The sequence below is a fragment of the Lutjanus erythropterus genome, chromosome 17, assembly GCF_056507025.1.
Source record: "Lutjanus erythropterus isolate fLutEry1 chromosome 17, fLutEry1.hap2, whole genome shotgun sequence".
NCBI lineage: Eukaryota > Metazoa > Chordata > Actinopteri > Lutjaniformes > Lutjanidae > Lutjanus > Lutjanus erythropterus.
Window position 1 is genome coordinate 10,632,914 of NC_139333.1, and position 26,362 is coordinate 10,659,275.

General features: G+C 40.3%; 1 protein-coding gene across 1 annotated transcript; it reads left to right on the top strand.

Annotated features, from left to right (window-relative positions):
* The first annotated feature begins 843 nt into the window (after positions 1-843).
* tex2l (testis expressed 2, like) lies at positions 844-24,461 on the top strand. The gene is made up of 12 exons (XM_084741392.1): positions 844-944; positions 7,609-9,037; positions 12,458-12,658; positions 13,689-14,019; positions 16,614-16,888; positions 17,683-17,832; positions 18,920-19,019; positions 19,706-19,838; positions 21,929-22,060; positions 22,466-22,675; positions 23,629-23,749; positions 23,823-24,461. The coding sequence occupies exons 2-12, from the start codon at positions 7,640-7,642 to the stop codon at positions 23,994-23,996; spliced, it is 3,225 nt and encodes a 1,074-aa protein (XP_084597518.1). The 5' UTR covers positions 844-944; positions 7,609-7,639; the 3' UTR covers positions 23,997-24,461.
* The last annotated feature ends 1,901 nt before the right edge of the window (positions 24,462-26,362 follow it).

Genomic DNA, 26,362 nt, shown 5'->3' on the forward strand with positions numbered 1-26,362 from the left:
AAAATATTTTCATTCAAAGAGCAGAGTAACATGGAAACTGAAATGACTAAAATCCCAAAAGTATACTGTATATATGAAAGTGAATATTATTAGTTATGCATCCAGCCAGTCAGGATGTTCAGGAACACCTCCTTCAGTCAGTGATGGATGGAGGTTATTGTCTCTCACCCCAGCTGCAGCTCGCACACCTCTCTGCCCCGTTCTTTATATTGTCATTTCTAGGGCTGCCAGTGGGTTTTATGTAGGCCAAGATGGAGGGAGGGAGAGAGAGAGGGAGATGGGGGTTAAATTCATTCTTTTCACCTTTTCTTTCTCTTTTTGTCATCATGATAATATTTCAAGCTCTATTTCATTGCCATAGGACAGAGACCTGTTATTTGGACACTTCTGTGCTTAATTATGAGGTGATGCCTTCAGTTTTGCATGGATGCTCAGCACCATAATAGAAAATATGAGTTTTTAACCCTCAGGCTGAAGTTCAGCTGTCAGCATGGTGTGTACAGTTACACTGTGGGTGCAGCAGAGTTGTGTGGATGAGTTTGTGTGTGTGTGTGTGTGTGTGTGTGTGTGTGTGTGTGTGTGTGTGTGTGTGTGTGTGTCTTGTTGGGGCTGCAGGACTCTTAATCTGGATTATCATGCAGCCCTGCGATGCTTTTCATAATCAGTTTGGTGAGCTGTGATTCTCGGCAGCGCAGCGTGACACATCTGGATGCAGGCAGTCGGTAAAAGGGAGGTGTGTGTGACTGACTGCGTGACAGACAGAGAGAGAGAGAGAGATAGAGAGAGAGAGAGAGAGAGAGAGAGAGAGAGTGAGAGAGAGAGAGAGAGAGAGAGAGAGACTCCGCGGTCCTCTCAGCGCACACATGGCGAGGGAACTGGCAGGAGACAACACTGACTGACCGGCGGGTTTTAGTCACATTTCCATGCACAGATTTATTTTTCGGGTAAGTAAATATTCACAATTTCCTTTTTTATGTTGTAGTTCGCTTTCCGTGTAACATCACCAAACGCTGCAGACGTTTGCAATTATATCCAAAAGTGAGACCAAGAGTCTGCAGAGAGAGAGAGAGAGAGAGAGAGAGAGAGAGAGAGAGCAGCTCTCACTGGATGTGTTACAGCTGTTTTTGGCCAAATGCTGTATTGTGTCCTTTTAAAAATATGACCCTCTTGTTTTTGGATTAGGTGACATTCTGGTTGTTGTGACAGCAGAAACTTGTTTTCAGTAGAAGTCCGTTTGTGTACTGAAGCTGCAGTCAGTTCAGAAAAATATTTTCTATTTTTGTTGTCTGTTAATTTTTCTGTGCAAAAGAAAATGCTGTTTTGTTTGTCTTACATCATGTTAACCTAAACATATGACAAAACAAGACATTTAAAGACATCACACTGAATTTTTAGAAACTGGAATGGACATTTTCCATTTTATTCTGATATTTTACAGAGCAAATGATTAATCAATTAATCTACAAAATGATTGGCAGATTAATTGATGATGGAAATAATTGTTAGTTGCAGCCCTACTGTATACTATTTTGGCTTAACTCGGGCTGCAACTAACAGTTAGATTCATTATGCATTGATCTGTTGGTTATTCTCTCAATAAATCAATTAAATCAAATCATTTTGTTTATAAAATGTCACAAACAACAACTTAGCCAATTTTAACTTCCTGGAGACGAAAAGTGACAAATTTATAGTTTTATTTTATGTTTTGTTCCATGTTTTATAGTAAAAAAACTCAGTTTACTCAATTTACTGTCAGGTATGACAAAAAAGCAACAAATCATCACAAGCCTTGAAGTTTCATTTTAATTATTTAATTATTTTATTTTAAGTTGTACATTTTTTGTGATGAATTAATTGACAAATTGCTTCAGCTCTCAATGCGACTGTGTACTTTCTTCATACTGTCTGGGAAGTGATCCAAGGTCAGCTTTTACAATAAATGATTAAAAAAAATCATTCATGAGCCACCTTCCCACCCGAAGTATCAGGAACTTTTAGTCCCAGGAACTGCTTTTCAGGTGACTGACTGACCGTTGACTTATGAAGAAGTGACACATGCTTTTACACACCATTTTTTGCGTGCAGCTATACACATTATACTATACATATCGTTTCCAATTCCTGCTGGATTTCATCCCCAGCATACTTTAAATGTTCAATAAAGTCTGGACTTCGTTGTCATCCCATCTGTCTCTTTCTTCTGTAACTCCACCTTGAAATGTCAATGAGCAAAAACAAAATGGTTTGCAGCTGCAGATTTTTAAAAACCTATTTGACCAATCAGAAATGTTCAGCATTGCAAGTCTCACCCCCAGAGTTCCTGGACTTTTGGATAGTACTACCCCGATTAGGAACTTTTTGGGGGTAAAATAATGTCCCCACAACTTAACTCAGGACTTAATTTAGAGCCTGGAAATGTACTGAGTTCCTCCAAAGGTCCCTGGTCCCTGGGGAAGTTCCTGTGGTGGAAACAGGGCAATTTTGATTTAACAGCTAAGCCTAGTGTGAGCCTTGAGTTGCATTTAATAAAAAATAAATAACACTGTAATTACTTTTAAAATTACCTAGTACATATTAAATAACTGAAGAGTTCAGGGAGGGAATGAACAGGCTTAGATTATACAGTACTATGTCCTTTCAGAATAGCCACAGTATGTCATAAAAAAGGAGTCAATGTGTGGCATTTTGACTTATTTAAAAGAAAATGCTCACATTAACTTCCTATACAATATGATATATCGAATGGGGAAAACTATAACACATCTCATTTTCCTTCTGTCCTCTTGTTAAGGTGCCATCAATCCTCTGCATCCCCCAGTAGCAGAGAGAGTGTAGCAGGGGCAGTTGCTGGTTGAATATTTTAGTCTATTGATCATTTATCTGGGGTTTGTGGAAATTAGAATCTATGGCCCCGACCGTGGCTCTAAAATATTAATCGCCTTATTGTGCTGTGTAGTCCCACCCTATCAGTTTCATCTCGGATCTGAAATATTCTCTTAACTTTATAGCTACAGGGATATTTTAAAAAATTACACAACCAAAACATTTGTTTATAAGTCCACTGGTTAGTCACAGTTGAACAAAACAAACTTTGTCCACCCCTCTGTTAAATAGTAACACTTTTTTTTTAACAAGAATAAGTAGCCTAATGCTTCATATTACAGACTGTCAGTTGCGTATCAAATACTTATATGGACTCCCGCTTCTTTGTTCGTTTATTTTGAAATTTCCTCGAATATTTCAATCATCTGAATATGAATAAGAATAAGAATAAGAGTACTGTCAGTAAAGGCGGTCTGAAGGATTGTGATGTCACTAATAACTACAATCAACACTGGGTCACAGAGATGAGCTAGCTTGGAAACACACCCCACCAAATGTTGGTTTAGCCCATAATCCAGCTGTGTGATTTGTCAGATTTCACAGTAAAACCCTGCATTAATGTTAATCTGAGATTGTTACTGTTCGTGTCTGATCAGAGGGTGACACACAAACACAAACACACACTAACCCTTACACACACACACACCCACACACAGTCACAGACATGCTGTCAGGCTTATCTGTCGCTGATTGAGAATGTAATGGATTGATTGAACACATTGCAGTGAAACTCGGAGCAGATGTGTGCTGTGTTTCGTGTGACATGATTGCATGTATGCCGCACACAGCCTTAAGGAACAGTTAACAGCTCTCTTATGTGTGTTTTACAGAAGCTTAAGTCAAGCATCACACTTGTTAGAGACCTGAGCTATATGGCTGGCTGCAGTAACCTTTCCCTTGAGTCCTAAAATCACGCAGATATTGATTTAAAAATTCTTGCATGTAGTATGTTTACACTACCACATTCAACCCATTCTTCCTTCTCTTCCTGGCTTTCTTTGGTTGTCCTTATTTAAACCACAGTTTATTCAGCTTTCTTTGGCCTCTGGGGTCGACACAGCTGAATACATCCAACAACACAGTTAAACCAAAAACCCAAAGGACAGAGTCAGCAGAGATCACGTAAACACTTTGCAACATATTGGGTAGTTTTGGGGGTGAAGTCTTTAATATTTCTACTAACAAAACATTTTTTTAAAAAAGGGCTAGTAATTTATGCATACCAGATAGCCCTACAGACTTGCTATAATACCAGTTTATCTCGTATAAACTTTAATTGGATCATATTTCTGTGGATAGCAATGCTAGTCTGCCAATAAATCCACCACTTTGGTCCACACTATTGATAAATTTTGCATACTCATGGTCCACTGAACAATATGCAATAATTAGTTTAAACATCCAAAAATTAACTGAAATTATCAACAGAATGTGAAGAAATTACAGTTTTGATGTTATGTCAAAGATGTCTACACATTATTTTGCAGAGACACCTACTGAAGTTAACGTGCCCATCAGGCTCGTCCTGTTGCGTAATACCATTTTGTGCCTCAAAAGGAAATAGTGAGTCACTGTAGTGTCCAGTGTGTCACCAAAACTGAGGTGGTTTTCTTGCTGTAACCCCGCTGTAACCCAAGTTCAAGTCTCTCCTAGTGCTAACCTTTAGCTAATTAGCTAAAGGCAGCTAGAGGTGATATGCTGCCTCCTATTGGTTTGAAGAATTTAACAGGTGGTCAGTTGCTAAATTGTATTCCTGTCTTTGTTGATGCCCTGACTTTTCTACTTTCATGAACACATGAAATTTGTGGTTTTGAATGAAATAATTACTATCAGAAGGATTTCCTTGAAATTCGGTGCACACGTTCATGTCGCCACAGGATAAATTAACATTAGTGCCAGAATTTTCCATCTTGCTACACCATCTTGTCATCTCTTTGGTTTACTTGGAAATACATGGCATGGCATTCCCATTAGCCTCAGTTTTATTCAATGTTAAGTACTGAACACAAACGCTTTGTCCTTGTGAGCATTTAAGCATGCTGATGTTAGCATTTAGCTCAAAGCAGAGCTGCTAGCATGGCTGGAGTCTTACTTGATACAGTGCAGCCAAACCAACATATTTTAGTTTCATTTCTCATACACAGTGGATATCATTATCACTCAATTCAAAAGACGATTTTCTTCTTTCACACTTTTTCTAAACTAGCATGACAATATGGAAACACTGGCCTGTCCTGTTATTAGCTTGGACAAAACATTGTTAGCTTAACAATAATTCAGTCTGCCTAGAGTGCGTGTGAGTTCATGTGTGTGTTTTTTGGCACCTCACAGGTTCTGGTCCCTCTTCCCACCCTGTGAAAAGCTCTGAGGAAGGTCTAATGCCGCCTGGCTGCATGTGTGTCTGTGAGGTTTATCTCCCCACCGTCCATTTTGGGTGAGAGCAGATTAGTCAGAATCCACCAGCTGCTGTGGAATTGGTTGAAATTGTGCCACACAGCGCTGTAATACAGTTACGTAAATCGGACCAGTCAGAGGTAGGGTTTAACTTGCATAAAGAGCAGGGCACTTGACCCAGAGAGACAGCAAATGAAAGGGTCCCCACTGGGCCTTTGTGCTGCTTTTCCAGCTTGTGTCCAGTGATGCAGAACTGCTCTTTTCTCCCATGAAATGACAGATGATAACACACACACACACACACACACACACACACACACACGGCGTCTCTGTTCTGGTTTTTGCTGGTAACATTTTGACAGTTCAGTAGGTGGTGACTGTATAATGTGTTGTGTGGAAACATGCAACGCTACTGACACAGACATGCCACATACGGGAAATGACAGAGAGGATCTTTAAACTCCACTCACTATTCGGCTCAAGGTTACATAAGTAACTCTTTAAATGGCTCGAGAAGACATCAGAGGGAGGGCTGCGACTCTGGGTTTTTACGGCTGACAGTTAGCTCTTCAGGGAATGAGACCGGAAGGCACTGTGGTCGTTTCCTTGGGGAGATGATATGTTGAATATTACCTCAGAGAGTGAGTGTGGTGATGCTTCTTTTTCATGAAAACATTAAGGAGATATATGTGATATATTTACAGAAGTTGATCATACTGACAACACCTCTATAGCCAGCATGTTCTCCTTTTTAATTTCCATTCCCCTCTGGAATAACTGTTTTTGTTTGCCCAATTCATGTTAATTAAAGACACTGTCCTTGACATTTACCATAGAGGCTGCAGTAGAGCACCAGCATCTCAGACTAAAATGAATCCACACTTTGTTTTGCTGATAAAGTTGTGGGAAAAGTGTCATCTGAACACACACTGCTCTCAAAACTCTAATCAAACTGTCCATCTAGGCATTCCTGATAAAGTATGCATCAAGATTACTGTTACTGCAATGCTTATTTCTTGCTTAAAAGTTTTCAGAAACCTATTTTAGTGAATGTTTAGTTGTAAAAACAAAAAAAAGACTGTAACCAGGTGGCTGCCTTTTTGGCTCTCATGTGTAGAAGGGAACCCCAGACTGGTGAAAGATCTTGCAACAGTGATAATTTTAACCCAAACTAATATCTTTCCCTAACCCTAACCCAGTGTTTTCTGTCCCTAAACCTACCCAGATCTTTCATGTTGACAACATGGACAAATTGTAACTGCAGCTGTCCCAGCTAAACAGGGAAGGTGTCGTCATTCTCTGCTCAGGAGGGCATTACTCTACTAAATCTTTACATCGCAAATAGTTGTTTGCTGACATCTAATGAGGCTGACTGTTGTATTTAGCACCTTTAAAATTAATGCAGAATGTCCACCGAGTGACTAAGTGTCTGTTTCTGAGTCGTAAGAAATCATTAATAATCTTTTAGGATGACTACATGTTTATAATGCCTAAATTAAGGCCTGTGTTAATGGAGTCTGGCAGGCAGCCACTGATCTCCAACTCCAGAGTGTGCATCAGAAGTGGACTTTTGTTTTTGCGATAATGAGATTAGCTTTACATCAACCAACAATTGACAGTTAAAAGTATCTCATCAACTTATAGGAGTCATTGTTGCTTCTCATTGTCAGAATATAATGTTGCATTTGTCATGCACTCGTGTAGGTTCAGTGTCTGCAGCCTGCAGGCAACTGCCTGAGCTTTGAGTCTGGGGAGGAGGGGGCAGGGATAAACAACTCACTTCAAACATAGATCGGATATTAAATAGGGACTCAACCTTTTTAATATACTGCCTATGGCTCCAACCCACTATCTGGACTGCAGTACTTTTTTCATTTCATCTTCATGTGCGTAGAAACCCTGTACATAAATTGAATGGATTCTATTTAAACATTCAATCAGCCCCAAAAGACATTAGATCCAAGCTTGAACTGCCCTACTTTGTGCAACATTTGGGGGAGACAGACTGTCTTGTCTATTTTTGCATGCCTCTAAAACTCATTCAGTATGTGGAACGACAGCTTTGGGAGAGGTGCTCACTTGGATCTGATTCAGGCTCACTCGTCTCCAGAATAATGAAGATTTTCACAACTCTTCACAACTAAACTACGTGACATCCACACATTAATGCGTAGTTGGTGCCAGTAAGCAGTTTCTGTGAAAATGAGGCAGGAGGATAGAAAAGATGCCCTCCCTTTCTCTCTATGACTGCTTTTATTTGCTCTGCCTCCCAGGCTTAATAATGTAGCTGACCGTGTTCTTTATTTATTCTTTTTCACTGACTCCTAGGTGCCTTGGCTGTGCGATGTAAAGCCAAGAAATGGCAGAGAGTGGAACAAATGGGGAAAGAAGAAGCGAGGATAAAGGAAGAGGAGGTGACGGACCTCTTCAGGAGCCTCACAGCCCGGCTCTTGGCCTCTCCCCAGTTGGCACCCCCTCCCTTGGAACCAAGAGGCATCTCCCAAGGGGGATTGTGATCCAGCTGACTGGGACTGAGGGAGAATGGGACAGTCTAGATGACAGTGAACTCATCTTCTCTCTTGATCACGATGAAGACTACCCCTCTATATCTCTCTCCAAGGAGAGGCAGCTCTCTGTCGAGGATGACAGAGGGCTGCAGTCCCAGGCGTTCCACGTTCCTCTTTCACCCTCGTCCCCCGACTCTCTGGGCAACCTCTCCGCCATGGGCCCCAGCTTCCTCTCCCCAGGCCCTTCTTCACCCACCCACCGACCCCTTGCAAACCTGGTCAAGTCTCTTTCCACGGAGCTGGAGCTCAAAGAAGGCTCCACCCTCAGACCCAAGCCCCTTCTCAGCCTTGTCAAGTCGATCTCCACGGAGATCTCCCGCTCGGAACCTGAGGTGTCACAGTCAAAATCAGACTCCCGCCTCAACCTCCACCTGTGGAAGCAGCTCACCCAGTCAAAATCTCGCAGCAATGGGGACTCTCGCACCGCGCCCCCTTCTCCTAGCTCACTCTCCCCTAGTGGAGAGGGTCTGAAGGGCGGCTTCTTCAAAATGGAGCTAGAGGACACCAAGAGGAAGTTCTCAGAGGCGGTGCACGAGCCTCTGAGCAGCATGTTCAGTAAGATCATGAGAGAGGAGAGCACTGGCAGCCCCAAACACCAGAGCAAGACCCAGGTCACCTCCAGAGGTTTGGGGCGTGAGAGCAGCACGGACACAGTTCTGTCTGAGTCTCCTGTAAGAAATGCTAGAAAAACAGACGCTGATGTGTTGCCCGTGTTTGACTGGCCTTCTATTAGACATCATGGGAGAAGTCACCGTACCTACTGCCCAGTGCACCGCAACAGACAACATCACAGGGATGAGGAGCTAGAAATATGTACAGACGGTGACACGATGCAAGTACTATCCATTGAGACTTATGGACCGGAGAGGAGATCACCTGCTGGTCCTCAAGTTCTTGCACCACCCTTGGTTAGGACTTCTCCCATTCCTCAACCAGTTCATCCTCTGCCACGCATGAGTTTATTCTGCGTGGCAATGCTGTCCTATGGCTATTTCATCCTACCTCTCAGTCCATACTTCTCTGGCCTGGCCCTGGGATTAGCACTGGGATTCTTGCTGGGATTGTTGCTCATCCGAATGGGTTCCTCCAGGTCTCGCTGCTCAGATCCTCCACACAGACCACCGCAGACTCTGCTGGGAGAGGGGATTATGACGGGTGGCACTGTTAGCACTGAGCCTGACACCCTCAAGGTAAACGGATGAGTCATTAAGGAAGAAAATGTCACATATTGGGTCTCACCTTATTTTCTACCACCTCAGTCTCACTCCAACACATTTCTCAACATGTTTTCTATTAATAACATGTGAGAAAGAGCACTTACAGGTGTCATAAAGACATCAGCAGGCTTGAATTTCATTTTCACCCAACACTTGTCTCTTAAAGGAATAGTTGGCATTTAGGGAATTATGCTTTTGGTTTTGGCAGGCAGTTAGATGAGAAGATCAATACTCCTCTATTGTCTGTCCAGTAAATATAAGGATTAGCTTAGCGTTAGCCTTGCAGAACCAGACCTACCTCTAAACTTCATTTCAGTGCTGCTTTGGCGCTGGAGAAAGATCTGGCTGACCCCATTATCATTCTGGAATAGAGGAAAAATGCTTGTCAGAGAGGAACTTGTTTTGGTGCACATGGGAAGATGAGTCCTGGCAATAAAAATGGCTAATTCTCTGCAACAGACAACAACAAGATGACAACAGCTAGCACGTTTTTCAGCATGTAGGTTGCTAGCTCTCAAACAACTCTTAAATTTAGCAACAAAAGCTAAGAGATTTTCCTCAGTCTCTACTGAGTGAAGTGCTGAGAGACTGCCTTGTGTGCCATTAGTGAAGCTTACATCCAAATTTAATGTAAATTTTAAATTAATTTCCAGAAAATCTGCAAAAGGAATTGTGCGTTTCCATCCACTGCTGTAATGCAAATACAATTCTTGTTGGGATCTCTTTAGCACTGCAGAAGAAGAGGGTACAACAAGAACAGGAAGGAAATGTTTGCCTTTTGGGTGGAAATCTTGCTTTTTTAAACCAAGCAATATTGTTTTCCCCTAAATGTCACCAAGACTGGCTTTCTGGCAGAAAGCCTTGAAGGCGTATTTCTCTAAAACACACAACAAGATGATGTTAGTTATCAGACATAATGATTAGTAAAAGGTTGAAAGACAATAATGTGGAAAATGTGATGGAAATATGTAATTTATGTTTGTTTCATGTATTTAGGGGTTATAAACTCCTTACTGGTCCACACATGCCTGATTTTGTCAGCTTCAATTCTTCATCTATCCAGAGGAGGGGAAGCTTCAATAGACTTTTAAGTCACATGCTTCTAATTAGTCATGATTAATTACAGGGTCAGTTTCCACTGGACTTGCAATGCATTGCAATACACGTTTTACTTTTATCAATACACCAACTTGTCCAGCTTAGCCAAGCATAAAACCTTGTATACATTTTGACATGATGCTCATTAAACCAGAAGGTACAAAAGAACTATTTCAGAAATTGCCTTTGGAGTGAAAAAGGGTTTAAAACAGAATGAGATTTAATATCTTTATGATCATGCCATAATAGCATATCTGCAGACTACTCATCAGGAAACTTACTCAGTGAAAGTGACTGATTTTTGTGTGAACTTTAAAAAGCACATATAAAGGCTACTCCAAGTACAGTAACAGAAGTGCTTGTAATTAGTTTTCAGTTGTGCTAATAGAACAGTCAGAGCAGTGTCAAGTCGGCAAGTCACTTCAGCATCTCTGCAGACTGTTTCCTTCACAGATTAAAGCTTCTGCAACTACATAAGGTGCCCATAATGCCATTAAAACCTTCAATAATAAATAGTGCCTAAGCCGCAGTGATAATTACTGTTCTTCTCCAGGCTGAGCTTGACACAGGGCTACTGGAGAGGACAGCTACCAGCCAGACACTGTCAGTTCCAGAGGCAATTAGTGGGAATACAGGCTGGAGGAAGCTGTAATTTGTCAGAACACGAGGCGGGAGAGAGGCGGCGATGGTGATGGTTGGAAATGGGGGGTTTACTGTCTCAGAGATAATTCCCCAGTTTGGTCATTAGGAGTTTGGTTTTAGTCTGAGGGCTGCTGGAATGAGAAAGTCAGAGCTGCAAAGTTTGTGAGATGTCATGTAATGAGATGACAGAATGAGATCAGTCATGGTGTTCGAGCTTTCAGGCTCACATCTGAAGTAAGTGCTGAGGCTGACACCGCTATTAATTAAGTACAAATAAAATTTCAGCATTTGCAGTACGTTGTTTATGAGTGAATCGGAGCAATAAGAGGGAGCATCAAGCTCTTAAGGGGCCCATCGTATGACAGAATTCAGCTCACATACAGCCGTCCTAATGAGCACTGCAGCATATATTTCATACTGAGCAAAGTTTTATCATGACTCTTTTTTCACATCAGATTTATTGATTAATGCAGAAGTCATCATTCCTTCTTCCCTGAAACAACCAGATTTTTTGCTCAGTTTATGGTCATAATGTACCATGTAATAATATTAGAATATGTACCCAGTAGTTAAATAAGTTTTACCGTACAAATTCACTCTAAGTTCCTTCCAAACATCCACATTATTGCTCAGCAGGCCCTACATACCCTGTAGTAATAAAATAGGTACCAAGCATTTGCAGTATAAGTACTTTGTAAGGTCTTGAATTGTCATCCCCTTATTCCATAATTTCTTGTTTCCTAGTACCTACATTTATTTGTATATACTGTTCTGGTACCATTAGTACAAAAGATTACGTTGTACTACTTGTTTTTATGTCTATCAAATTTATGAAGTTGTATTCAAGTATCTGAATTTACACTGATCTAATGTATGTCCAGTTATTAAAGAAATAGTTCAGTATTTTGGAAAGTTTTCTTTCTTGCTGTGATGAGAAGACTACTCATCAGATAAGTGTTTTCTCATGGTTTGCTGAGTCTCTATAAATAACATTATAAAGAGTACAGTCTAGACCTGCTCTATGTGAAAAGTGCTGTGAGAGATTGTGTGCTATAAATACCAAGTAAAACTTGACTTGAAACTGACCCCCAAAAAGCAAGTGAGTATATTTTTCAAAATGGCAAAGTAGAATTTCTGAGCCATTACAGTAACAGAATGTATAGTTTATATGAGGCTCAGGGGTGTTTTGGATTCAGTTCATTAGGACCTAAAGCCTCTGACTGGTAGAGTCTGTGGGCAGCAGTATTAAGCCAGGAATGATGTGTTGCCTGGGAATCCAAATCCAGGGCACAATGTCCCCTCAAACAAAAAGCTATTTTCTTACTATATTCCATGCTACTAACATTATAATGGGTTATGGATGACTACTCCTCTCAACCATCAGCTCACAGACGCACTGACTCGCCTTCTGTACTGCATTTATTCCACAAGCAAGCTATATATATGTTAAAGATTATTTATGTTGAAATCTACTGAGGTAAATTCACCCGGTTAGGAGTTTGGATCAGCCCCCAATTTTTCTGTACTTCATTTCTCAGTTGATTACAAACATCATAACATGATTTTCAAGACTGAAATAATTCCAGATCAAGCTCAAAGTCAAACCTTGTGTCATATTGATTGATCTTCACACTTACTTTCTGACCTTCTCAGGGCTGGATGAATGAGATACAAGACTACGACCCAGAAACCTATCATCCAGCTCTGACTCACTCTGTGTTTGCCACCCTGGAGGGCTCCTGTCTCCGTCTGGATTCCCCCCGCACCAACATTAGTCGCAGAGCCACGTACGATGAGAGAGTCCTCGAGGCCACCTTTGTTAAGTCACGCTCCTTTCAGCTCGCAAAGAGCAAAGTAAGTAACTGTGTTAAGGGAATATTTGTTCTGTATACACAGGCTGTTTTCTTTTAAGTGGGTTATACAAAGGGAAGTGACAACGCAATGTATTTTGGTATTCTGGTGATGTTCTGATACTGTATGTAGTCACTGCAAAGCTGCAGTACACTTTATTGAAAAATTATACTTAAAGAGTTTCTTATTGATGAACATAACTAATCTTCTATAGCCTTAGCAGTAGCTATATGAGGTTCTATTCAGGCACATTGGTCATTGGTGATGGATTGGTTGAAAAAAAAGTGGATCAAAGAATTGATTCATGGTAAATAACATACTTTTGATCTTTGGATTTGAGGGAGAGATCAAGTATTTACAAATCAAAAGGCTCAAGGCCAAGTGAAGTCACGAGTCATTGGTGTTAAAGTCCAAGATGAGTTGCAAGTCTTCTTTTAGTTTTGTAAAGTTGAGTCTAAAGTTATCAAATTTGTGACTCGAGTCCACATCTCTGCCAAATTCCCATCTTAGTTTAGCTTGCTAGCATGCTAACATTTTCTAATTAACATTAAACACGAAGTACAAAATAAAGAACATAAACAAAAGTTTAACAAGTCAGAGGATCACCCAGTTTTTTACAGTTCATTCTGAGAGGGACATAAATTTCTTTGCTAATTGTCATTGAACGAATTGCCATCCCTAGAGTCATGATGGGTAAAAAAACATAGGTGTAAATTTGTCTGCAGGAGCTTATTATAAATGCATTCAGAATCCAATTAATGAATGAATAGGATACTGACTAATATATGCATCAATGCTGAAGTGACATAGATTTAGTACAATGCCTGAACTCGCTAGTAATGCCTGGGAGAAAATAAACAAAGGTGTACAAAAGCATCATGCAGTATTTGAAATAAAGGCTAATTGGAAAGAAGCCTTTAAATCAACCTTTAATGTTGGTTTAACTCTTAATAATTAATTAATCATTCACAAATGGGACATTTGACAGTTGTCTTTTGCTTTAACATAACAAAACTGCCACTGTTCCCCAAAGGTATTCCTGCTGCCATCTGTTTTGGCTCGAAAGAGGATGTGGAACCCAAAGTATCCCATCTGCATCCAATTGGCAGGGGGAGCGAACTCCCAGGGGGATGAGGGAGGGAGGTCGCAGGATAGTCGAGGAGAGGAGCCAGAAGCTGAACCCTCAAGTCCACTGCAGAGTTCCTTCAAACACGTCCACGACCCTCCCACCACTCTCTACCTCTTCGGCCGCACAGGACGGGAGAAAGAAGAGTGGTTTCGGCACTTCCTGTTTGCATCCATGGACACAGAGAGGGAGAAAGAGAGGGACAAACAGAGGCCTGGCAGATGTGTGTCCAGATTGGGTATGAGAAACGTTAATAATGCATTAGAGCAGAGTCAGCTTCCAGATAAGGCATCTATACAAATGCTATATATGTGTGGATTATGGATTACATGCTCCAATTCTTTGCATTTCAAAGCCAATCCCTTTCGAGGGAACACACAGATCTCACAGTCGACAGGGCAAAGGCATCAGAAAAACAACTATTAGTGGCACCAGTTTTGTTTTGGAGAGTTACTGAGTTGCATGAGCAAATGTATTACTCATTTTTTTTTTTTCCTTTCTTATGCAAATCTGTCATTTGAGCTGTCATCTGTCACACTTCTTTTTCCATCACTACACTCTTGCTTATGCTTTAGTTAGAAGCACATATGAAAACAGCTACTCATTTGTGGAATTGCTGTTAGTTATTTTAAGAAATTGTCAACATCTTGGGAAATAAACTTATTTGCTTTCTGGCAGAGTTAGATAAGAAGACACTCTTATGTCTGTCCAATATAGAGTTATTTCAGTTGTGCTCTTGTGCAGTTCTTGGTGTGGTGACAGGTGTCATTAGCCACCGCTTCAGTGAGTATCCACTATCTCAGAGAAGAGGACTGTTCACTCTCTCTGCCTGAAATTCCTGATAAAGTGCACTCTCTCTGAGAATCATGGGTTGACCTGGGCCATCTTGTAACAAGGTTGACGATGGTGATATATGAGCTGCAGAAAAGTTGTACATTAATGGTATCGAAACCCTTTCGATTGACAGAAATATTTATATTCAGAGGCAACTTGGGTCAAACATAAGTACTGTCAATGCACCCGATAATATCAGGTAGTCCCGACTTTAAACTGAGGTCCTGCCTGGTCTTCGCTGCCTCTTTTTGGGTGGATGGTGGATATAATTCCTGAGCTAGCATCAGAGAGCCAAAACCACCGGCTTTTCTGGTTGGGTGATTCCATTATTAGTACCATGAATACTAGTCTGACTTTCCAACAACGGCTCCATATGAGGTATAAAACTTACACCCATGACCTAGTCATAACCTTAAGCTGGTCCTGACTTTCAGTTTTAAGTCACATGTGACGTTATACCCAGGTGTACACCCAGCTGGTTCATTTGGCTCCAGGAGCCAGGAGACTTCAGCTTAGCAAAAAGGCTGTAAACAGTGGGGAACAGCAAGCCTGGCTCTGTCTAAAGGGATGGACCATGAGCGGCTATATTATATGCAAAGTGAGGGTCACAACTCATGTGACTAATGGGTGCCAAGGCTTCAAGGAGGCTAATTTTTGGTAGCCCTGCTAGCTTATCCACTGGCACAGAAAGTAATCAGTGAAGAAGCACATAACACACCTGTCTGTGGGAAAATTTGTACAACTCAGAGACAACTTTCAGAAAAGAAAAAAAACATGGTTAAGTTTTTAATCAATCTGCCATGTTTCTTTAATCTTTTAAGACTCAAGCCTTGTGGTGAGCCAAATTCCCATCCATTCATCGTTCCTAACCACTTATTCTTGCTGGCTCGCGGGGGGCTGGAGCCTATCCCAGATGACATTGGGTGGGAGGCGGGGTACACCCTGGACAAGGCTGACACATAGAGACAAACAACCATTCACGCCTACACCTACAATTTAGATTTATCAATTAACCTATTATGATGCATGTCTTTGGCCTGTGGGAGGAAGCCAGAGTACCCAGAGAGAACCCACATGGACATGAGGAGAACGTGCAAACTCCACCACAAACTCTCCAGCCCCCGAGCTGGCTGGGGGATTCGAACTCAGAACCTTCTTGCTGTGAAGTGACACTGCTAACCACTGCACCACTGTGACCATATTCCCTACAAAACACAGTATATTATATCTAATATGAATATCAGATTTAAAAAAAAACATTTAAGAATCTCTTCAATATCACTTTTCAGTTTCTGTATTACAATGCTGTTCAATTCACAGAATTTTCTCAGATCTCTTAAATGTGTGTGTCTGTGGACCAGCACAAGACTTCCACCAGCCCTGTTCAGGATGTTTTCAGAATAATGAGGTCACAGCACAATGCTGTACTAGTAGAGGAACAACTGACGTCATCTCCAATAGTAAACTGTGTGTTCATTTTGAAAAACAAACAAAAAAAACCCCTCACAACACAACACCTCAGTTTTAATACAGATTAAGCCATTTTATGCCTTTGAGCTAGCTGATCCCCCCTGTTTCTAGTCTTTGTGGTAAACCAGGCTGAATGCTCTTTGCAGTGCCTTTATTTTCTGAGCAGGCATAAGAGTGGTATTGATCTTCTAATCTAACTCAAGATATGATGACATGACATCAAGTTTCCATCCACATTAAGTGCAAGTTTTAAACTAATTTCCAAACAATTTTCAAAAGAAAATGTAGGTTACATAGCTATTGTTAAGTGAATATTGGCAGTTGGCCCCATTGAAATAAACAGTTGGTGGTGCTCAGTACTCCAATTCTCCCAAAATGTCAAACTATTTCTTTAAGCAAGTGCAATTACACTAATCTTTACTTTATTTTCTCATTTTACCCTGGGTGTTAAATCTTCAGTGAATGATTACTGCAACCAAAAAGCATAAATTTCCGAGGCATAAAAAAAGTTTTTCTGCCATTCTCCAGGTGACCCTGCAGTAGCACAGAGCGTTAGCGCCTCAGGTTACGTACCGAGCAGCAGAGGCCCCAGCAGAGTGGGCAGCAGTGACGACGACGCCCCCTCCTCACCTCCTCCCTGCATCTCTGCAGCTCATGTCAGTAAGACCTCCAGTAGCACCAGGGGCCTTTCCATGCTGGACTACCCACGCTACATGGCTCGTCTCCTGGCCACAGAGGAGCTGACCCCCCTCTCCAGTCCTGGAGTCAGCAGCACAGAGACGAGCCCCACTATCAAAGCAAATGTGAGTTGTGTTTGCAGATAAAATTAAATGAAGCAAGTGAAGTGAGGCTGCAAGAACAGTCAAGAGCTGGACAGCTTATACACAGAGAGTAAAATAAAACCACGCACTAGCAATAACCTGAAGGCTAGAAAATGGCATCAGTCATCAAACATGTCATTAAAGTGGGTCAGTACATATCAAGTAAGACAATACATTAAGTAAACTGAATAAGACACAATATTGTTGATGTATGTCAATGGAAAAAAGGAGCAGGGAACCTCCCAGCATTTACAAAATTATTCTACTCTTTTCCATGTTTTTACCTCTGGATTGACAGTTCCTAAGACCCGCCCTTTTTTGCTCTGTGTACCAATAACACTTATGCAAAATTTGTACCTGGGTCAACTTTCCTCTTTTTATGTAAAAGAAACATACAGGGTCACATCTTAAATTAGCTAATGTTAGCAAAACAGTAGCTAACTAGCTAGCCCATATTGGTAAAATGTTGGATAATTAGTTATCTAATGGCTGATTAGCTAGCTACTTAGCCAGTGTTTTGTTAATATTAGCTAACCTGAAATGCACGCAGCAAAGTCTTCTAACCATCTTCAAAATTGTCTTTCTTCCTAACATAGACAAACCCAGCACATAGTATCTAAGAACCAGAAGGAAAAAGGTGACCAAGGTATCAAACTTGCTCAACTGTGATTACAGTAAAAAGCAAAAAGGGCCCAGACTTAGGAGGGGGTCAACTGTACTAAACTTGCAGTTTTCTTGTCCATGCTCAGCAGTTAATTCAGGTGTCTTTTTTTTAGTGTATCTGTGATTTAGCGGAGCACCCTGGGACGAGCCAGACTGCATGGGCTAACGCTCTAATTGGTCGAATCTTCTGGGACTTTCTGCGAGAGAAGCACTGGGCTGATGTGGTTTCCCACAAGATCCAGAAGAAGCTGAGCAAAATCAGAGTGAGTGTGGATTCACTCAAAGTTATTTTAAAAGTAGAAGTGCCAGAATTCCTATTATTAGAACTGCAGTAAGTGGTCATTATAACCATTTGAATTCCAAAATCTATTATCTCTTATAATAAATACCCAACTAAGACATTAATGCATTTATTTCTTTAAGATGTCTTAAAGAAGAGAGATAACATCACAGATGTATGAAGTTTAAATATGTATTTATAGATACAAACAATTAAATGTATGAATGTGTGTAAAATATAAAACATTTTATCTTAATATTTGTGCCATTTCCTCCTAGAACTGTCAATCATATCCTACAGAAGAGCTGATCTAAAACATAAAAACATATAGAAGAACATAGCCTATAAATGTATGATTATATATTATAAAATAATGATATAATATTTCCATCAGGTGTCAGTGGGTTTTGTTCTACCTACATCTTCCCCGAACTTGGCACTGCCTCCGTTTTGGTGTATGCAGCTATGATGGCTGCTTCTGCTGCTAGTGTTAGCTTTGTCATTTTTGTGTATTTTTTTAAGTTGTGCAAAAAATAAAAAAAAAAAGTTGGAAACACTGCTATAACTTTAGGGCTCTAATACAAAAATTCACTTAGTTATAGGTGCTGAGACAAAAACTGTCCCCAGTGTCCCCTATTTTTTGTCCCTCAAATTATTCAGTTCTACTAATAAGGAATTTAGTGTAATTATTTGTATTTTAATGTGGGCAAATAATGGACACCCAGACCGCATGCAAAGTTTGTTTGACCGTGACAATGATAGTTGGTAAGCAACCAAGATGCATTTCCAACCACGCAAAAAAGGCAATTTCCATGCAAACACCATTCACCTATGGCTGAAATTGGTACAACTGATCACATTTTGGGAAATTCATGTGATTTTTACATTTTGTTTTTTAATTTTATGAAAATACAGACACGTCTTAGTAAAAGCGTAGTACATATAACTTTGAAATTGGTCAAAGTGACCATCTTGGCTATTCCAGTGTTAAAACCTATAGTTAAAAGATTAACTATAGGTGTGACACATTTTATATCATTTTAAAACTTGTATTGCTTTATTCTTCACAGCTGCCTTACTTCATGAATGAGCTGACGCTGACTGAGTTGGATATGGGTTGCTCAATGCCCCAGATCAACACTACCTCCAGCCCAGAGGTAAACCACAGAGGTGAGCCCAGACTGGAGATCAAACACCACACACACAGACACCTACACACACACACACACACACACACACACACACACACACACACACACACACACACACAGTAGCAGCAAGAGATGAGTGAGAAGATGCCCATGTGATTACAGCTGCAAAGCATCAGATCAGACGCTGTTATCCTGTTGTAATCTCACTGAGCAGGAGACCCATTACGCCACAGCCCTCAATATTTAGACCATATTGGCGTGTGTGTTTGTGTTAGTGTGTGTGTGTGTGTGTGTGTGTGTGTGTGTGTGTGTGTGTGTGTGTGTGTGTGCATGTGTGTGTGTGGGGGGGGGTATGTGTTTTAAAATCAGGCAATCTGGCAGACAACACTCCTAATGACTACGGGTATTTAAGTGTGTCAGTGTGTGTCTACATATGTGACCTCATGATTTTTTTCCCGCCCACTTTACCGTTACACAACCGCTGCTTCAGCATTTCCCTGTTTTTGCTGCTCAGTCCACATGTGTCCAATGGGGGATTTATAATCCGCCATAATTTATTATAAATTTAATTTCAAGGCTCGATAATCACAGTGAAAGCTGTTTAATCTGCCCACTAAGCGGTGTGTGTCCGGATTAGGCTGTGTGTATGAGCTTTGTCTTAATTTTGGTGCTCTGGCAGTGACCTCTTTGTGCTGCCCCCTGCAGGCCTGTGGGTGGAGCTGCAGCTGGTCTACACTGGTGCCCTGCAGATGACCCTGCAGACCAAGTTCAACCTGTCCAAACTGGGTAAAGAGGGTGGACAGGACGCAGACTGTCCGACTGAAACTGGTAGCCCACGGTGAGTACTACATACAAATCCATTCACGCTCTCGTTGTGCACGCACACATGGCATTTGTGTCTCAGCAGCGCACTATTACACACTTTTCTGGTGGTTTTAATTGCAACAACTGTTTGCAGCTAATCCTTTAATGCAAAAATCATATTAATCCACTAATGCGATTATGCAGTTTGTGACCTAAGAGTAAGAGTTGATTGTTTAGTCTCATTCCCAGGTAGTGAAATACATAAGTTTTGGGAATGAGACTCAGTGATCAACTATCTAAGTGACCTGTGACTGGCCAAAGCCTGACAACAGAGCCAAGAGGAGGGGCAGAAGTTTAATTTTCTCTCAAACCACTTGAATTACATTGTAAGTTTTAGTGTCTGTATGAGATGCTGACAAAAAGCCTTTTTAACACATGGTTGATTTTATGAAAGGGTTGCAGCTTGGTTAGGTTTAGAAAAACATCATGGTTTGTGTCAGAATGGGTATGTCGTATTACGTACGTCTCACATCAGGACTCTGAGATGGACATTTTTCACTACTTTCTGATATTTTATAGACAGGTTGAGATTAAACATGACAGTTAGTTTTAGGCTTTGTTTGCTTTGTGTTATTTGATTTCCTCCAATAAATAAAACAACACATATAGGGGTAAGTAAAAAAGTAGATTTCTGACCCTCTTGCCCAACTGGATGATTGAACAGAAAATATTACCACTGAACCCTGGTTATATAAGTTAACTTTAGATAAAGCTGACCTTTGGTTTTGCACTGGACACAAACTCTGGCCTCCTGGGTGAAAGTCACTATGTCACCTGACACAAAGGAGGTTAGATTGAAATTATGGAAAGCCTGATGCGCCTCATGCAGACACGTTTCAGAGTGATGTGACAGGACATTGATGGTATTTAACAGCCCGGGAACGAGAACCGGCTGCAGATAAAGACTGGCTTTATTTTTTCAGTCAAGGTTCAGAAACGCTGGAGCCTACAATCCCTTTAATGCTCAATAGCGTCTTCAGTTAGACCTTCTGGGGGTATTTTCTCTGACTTATGAAAGCTCTCTCCAGAACCGAGGCAGACATCATACAGCTGTTTTTACGGGTTGAGTTGCACTTGTTGTGATGATTGAGCTGCACTTCACATGTTAAGTCTGCGGTCCCTTAAAAAAAATTCAACAGCTCAGTATTTCTATGATCTTAAGGTGTATTTCATTACATGGTGTAGGTCTAATAGCAGGAGTGATCACCCAGTAAACCCTGTATTTTGATCCTCATCATTTCTATTGCACACACCTACACACCTCTCTCTCTATCCCCTCCTGATCCCTCCAGTCTGATCCACAGAGCAGAGCTTCACATGACTTGTGTATTGATTAGCGTAGACCTGCCTGTCATAGAGCCACAGTGGCAGGGATTACGGTTCAGGCAAAGCTGTCTGTGGTGCACGTGAAGCTTTTCAAGCCACTTTCATTTTCACAGTAATATACATGCATCCGTGCATAAGTTCATGGCAATATAAGCTAGGGTTTAAATCTGGATTGCTCAATTTGTTAACACTTTATAAAAACCTTCATTAATAAATGGCAGATTGATTGTTAATTATACTGTAGTTAATAGTTATTTTACTGATAATGTAAGTTCAAATAATGTTAATGTTTAAATTTTATGCTTATAAACCATTTATTAAACCATCTGAATTTAATTTCTAATTTAATTAAGTGATTGTCTTTTATCAGTTATGATACAATATATAATTTATGAACTAATAATGTTACACAAACTAATGATATAGCGTAGCATTAAAACAATTGGTAAATATGATTATTTATCATATGACTTTATTGTATGATTATTATCATTTCGACAGTAGTATCAGTAGGATATGGCCAAGCTATACGTAAATGCACAAGAAGGTTTTGGGTTTGTAAAGCTTCCTAAGCACAGCAAAACAATCAGAAAATAATACAGGCAGAGGGCAGAGTCTCTGCTGATACAGCCACAACACACACTTCTAGAGGGTCATTATTGATGACTGAAAGGGATTAGTTTATTTACTGTTTTTAAAGAAAAGAAAATGTTGTCACCCATCTGCCCATTCCTGCAGGCCCATCTTCAGTGTGCTGGCAGACAGTGATGAAGAGTCCTCCAGTGCTGGTTCCTCTGATGAAGAAGAGCTGCTCCTGTCAGAGCCTCAGGGTCCACTGGGGGAAAAAGGATCCATGCCAGCTACTGACGGGTAAATACTGACACATAAAAGAAGAAAGAGTACCTATGAGTTTTTTTTTTTATTTTTCAACCCAAAAAGATGTTCAAACTAGGTCACATTGATTAAAGAGTTTTATCAATGAAAATGTCCCATCAGCTGTTGTTATGTGATAATCAAGTCCAAAGACTTTTATATAAACAGCTATTTTAAAAGGGAGAGAGTATAACTTTTAGTAAGTAGCACAACAATGTGTTACTGCTACCCTGCTGTGTTGTGACTGCTCATTTTTCCAAACCAGAAAATAAACTGTGCTGACATCACGCTCCAGATGGCTGTCGCCTTCATTTACATTTCAGACTCTCGTCATCTCTGCTCAGATTTTGACTTCAGCACAAATACAAAACTCCTCTGCTCTGCTCTAATCCTCTCTTACAGGACAGGGGGTGGGAAGACTGGAAGGAAGATTTTGAGATTTGTGGACAAAATCGCTAAATCCAAGTACTTCCAGAAGGCGGCGGAAAACGAGTTTATTAAGAAGAAGTTTGAGGAGATGTCCAACACGCCCCTGCTGCTCACTGTGGAGGTTCAAGAGCTGTCAGGGACTCTGGTTGTCAACATCCCGCCGCCCCCTACAGACAGGATATGGTAAGTACTGAGGCTTTAGAGCAACATAGTGGCTGCCAAAATCCTTTTTAATGCTTATCCACCAACAAGTAAGAAGGGGGCAGTTCTTAGTTTTGATTCAGATCATTCAACGATAAATATGCCCACAAAGTGAAACCATTCAAAAACGCGCTGAGCTCCCCTAAATCTAACAAGTATTAAACTATAGACTTTTAAATGGCTGTTTTTCGACTCAAAGAAAGTTTTACAAATATAAGAACTCCACTGATCAAAATTTAATAACAGAACGAGTTATAACTGATCTTGTTTGCTGTTTGAGGTGTCCGGTAAACAGTTTTACACACATCTATGGGGGATAATGCTTTTTGGGCCAGTGGGGAATTTTTCACTGCAGTGCTGTGAGTGTCTCTTAGGAAAACTGATGGCAGGGCTGAGCAGCAAAGTCCAAGTTAGTGGAGGGGCTCTGAGACAGTTTGAAGCACAATGATGTTTTTTACGGTGTAAAAATCAACATGTACTCTGGTGACACTGTGTGTACATGACCTCAAACCTAGCCAGGAATTTATGCACTGCAGTTTCTCACTACATTTATTAGAATATATCTGCAGTAAGCTAATATCAGCCAGTATATCAGACTGGCCAATTTGAGGCTACCTCTACTCCAGATACAGACAGTGAGATTACCTTCCTTATTTCGCCTCTCTCTGTATATTTTTTTATAATTAATATCAGTTACTGAAGGTCATACATGCACAGTGCTCAGTTCACAGGGTTCAGCAGCAGCACGTTGTATTTGTGACTTTCTGTGATATGACTCACGTTTCACACCTCACTTCCTGCCAATAGCGCACTTATTTATTCTTCCGATCTATTTTAGTTGAGTTACTAAATGTGTTAAACAACATGACACTGAAATCAGCAATGCCAATCTTACAGACATGGTAGCTTTGATAATGTGATGATTTCCTCTGCAGGTACAGCTTCTGTGTGCCGCCCAAACTGGATCTGCATTGCCGTCCCAAACTAGGGGAGAGGGAGGTGACTTTCTGTCATGTGACCGAGTGGATTGAGAAAAAACTGCAGGATGAGTTCCAGGTAAGAATTCTGAACACAACACTCTTCTCAGTGTTCCTCTATTCTCTCACACATAACGTTTCCTCTTCTCCAGAAAGTATTTGTGCTGCCAAACATGGATGACATTTACTTACCACTGATGCACGCTGCGGTGGACAGCCCTCAGCCGTCTCAGCATCTGTCCTGTCAGTCCCAACGGTCCCAAAGCTCGTCCACAGAGTCCATAGAGAGGATCCCAACTGAGATCTCTGGGGCAGAGTCCGACTAGTGCCTCGCTGCTGATGATCAGAGCAGAGCTGACCCTGCAAAATGAATTCAGTACATTATATATTCACAGTGAGAGAAGAAGAAGAAACACCAAACTGATCATGATGTTACTTTTTGCCTCTATAGACTTCAGTAGCTCTTAGGCAGACTTACTAACCCTCGTGTTCGTGTCTGAACCAGGAGTTTCTAAAAGTCTGATGTTTAGCGCTGTAGGTGGAGGTGTGATGGAGAGTCTGGGGTTAATTTATAACATCTAAAAGAGAATAAATGGTGTAGTCAGAGTCAGATGTAACAGATTACCCTACAAACAGCGACAAGTGATACCTTTTGCTAATGTTTACATGTGAATGATCCCTATGAGATTATTTAATATATAAAATATTTATTTGCTGCTTTGATGTTTACAGCTCAGTGTCACTTTGGATATAAGATGATGGACATTATTAAATAAAAGCTCGGAAAAACACCTGCCAGTTTGATTCTGTCACACAGAGTGAATGTGAAACTTTGATGAGACACAAAAAAACACACAACCTTTATAAATCTTACATTTCACTGTTAGTTCTTTCATAAAAAGAAAAGAAAACTACTCAAATCAATTAAGTATAATATTGCTGTTTATTAAAAGACTTCCTTGCTTTGGTGAAGTTCATTGTGTTGCTTGTGATTACACTCTCCACTTGTCCTCATACAAACATATTGTCGTTTTCTCATTTTCCAGTGGATCCCAAAGACAAAAATATGTGTGTCAGCTTCTTGACTGACACAGGTTCCTTCATTTTAATATTTCTTTATATGGTAACTCTCTAAAACCTAAGCATAAAGTTTGTTTTCATTGTATATGATCTCCTGAAATCAAGAATCACTGTCTTCTTTACCAGAATTAGCCATTTATATCTACAGAGGGTTCACCATTAGACGTCACTCCACACTGGTGCTTTCATAATTAGAATTATCCTAAATCCTAAATCTGATAAGTATAATACAGGATTTTTTTTTTTTTCATCTCTTATTGCTGGGGCTGCAGTTTATTATTTTACTGGAAAACTTCTTGCATTCTTCTGCTCCTGGCAGTTCCTGAATGTACTGCCAGAAGCATTACATTGTCAGGAACTGCCTTAATGTACTGTATGTACAGACTGCACGTGTGTACATTGTGAATTTGATATGTACTGTAGTAGTTCTACAGGCTTCACAGGCCAAGTTGCAGCCTATCATTAATAAGCTGTCAGGTCAGGGTTGAACATGAGCCAGTAAGTTTAATCATTCGTGAGCGCTGACACAATAAATCACTAAGGTCGAACCACTAAAGCTGTTAAAAGTACACAATACTCTTGCCTTATTTACATTTCTCTTACACCATTAGGCCACAATAGAATAAAATGTTTCACCATATTTAGACAAAGACAAATAATTCTGTCATTTGGTTTAAACAGTCGTTCAATTTGACTTTAAATGCAACTATAAAGAACATTGCACTCCACATCTGAAGCAGTATTCACCTACTTTAGATATTTTTCTGGTTTGTTTGGATCATTTGACCTAAGTAATTTGAATATCACTTGCACTTGTTATGAACTGACAAAGTTCAGTGTAGAGATCAAATGACTGTCATCCATCATCTCACAGCTTCATTTGACAGAAGAGATAAGATGGATTCTAAGAAAATGTGCTTCCTTGTGCTTGAAAAACCCTGTCAAAGACAACACGGCTCATTTACCTCAGAGTTTATCCGAATCTGAATCAAATCTCTGATTTGCAAATGTAAGAATGGGATATACGTTAAAAAGCAGAAAATCAAAGAGAGCATTTAATGAGATTTTGGCCAGTATTTGTTTTAGCACGGGATCAAACAGGAGCAAACTGGTGAAAAACTCCATAATATAAAACAATAACAGTTACAAATCCTCACTAATTAAAGAACCAACAAATCAATGACACAGAAGTGAAAATGAAAAGCAAAGATTCAAATGAAGTGTTCGACAAAATAACAAAACAGAAGGTGGTGGGGAAAAACAGCGTGATGAAATTCCAAACCAGGGAAGAAGTCCTGATGCATAAAATGAAATCACATGAGGAAGAAGTGAGATAATGTGTGGGAGGATATGTGCATGTGTGTGTGTGTGTACATGTCACTCTGTGGGATACTGTGGAGTTATTTGCAGTATGGTTCATTAGACAGGCCCCAGGACTGTGTTTCAAACTGTTATGAGATGCAAATTCATCATACAGTGAATGTAATTATTCCACAGTGGAAATAATCTACTTTATGAGGTCATTTATAATAATAACTATAAACAACTTATTAAACCATCTTTCTTTTTCTACTTAGAGTTATTATTCATTTTTAAATTCACCTTATTAATG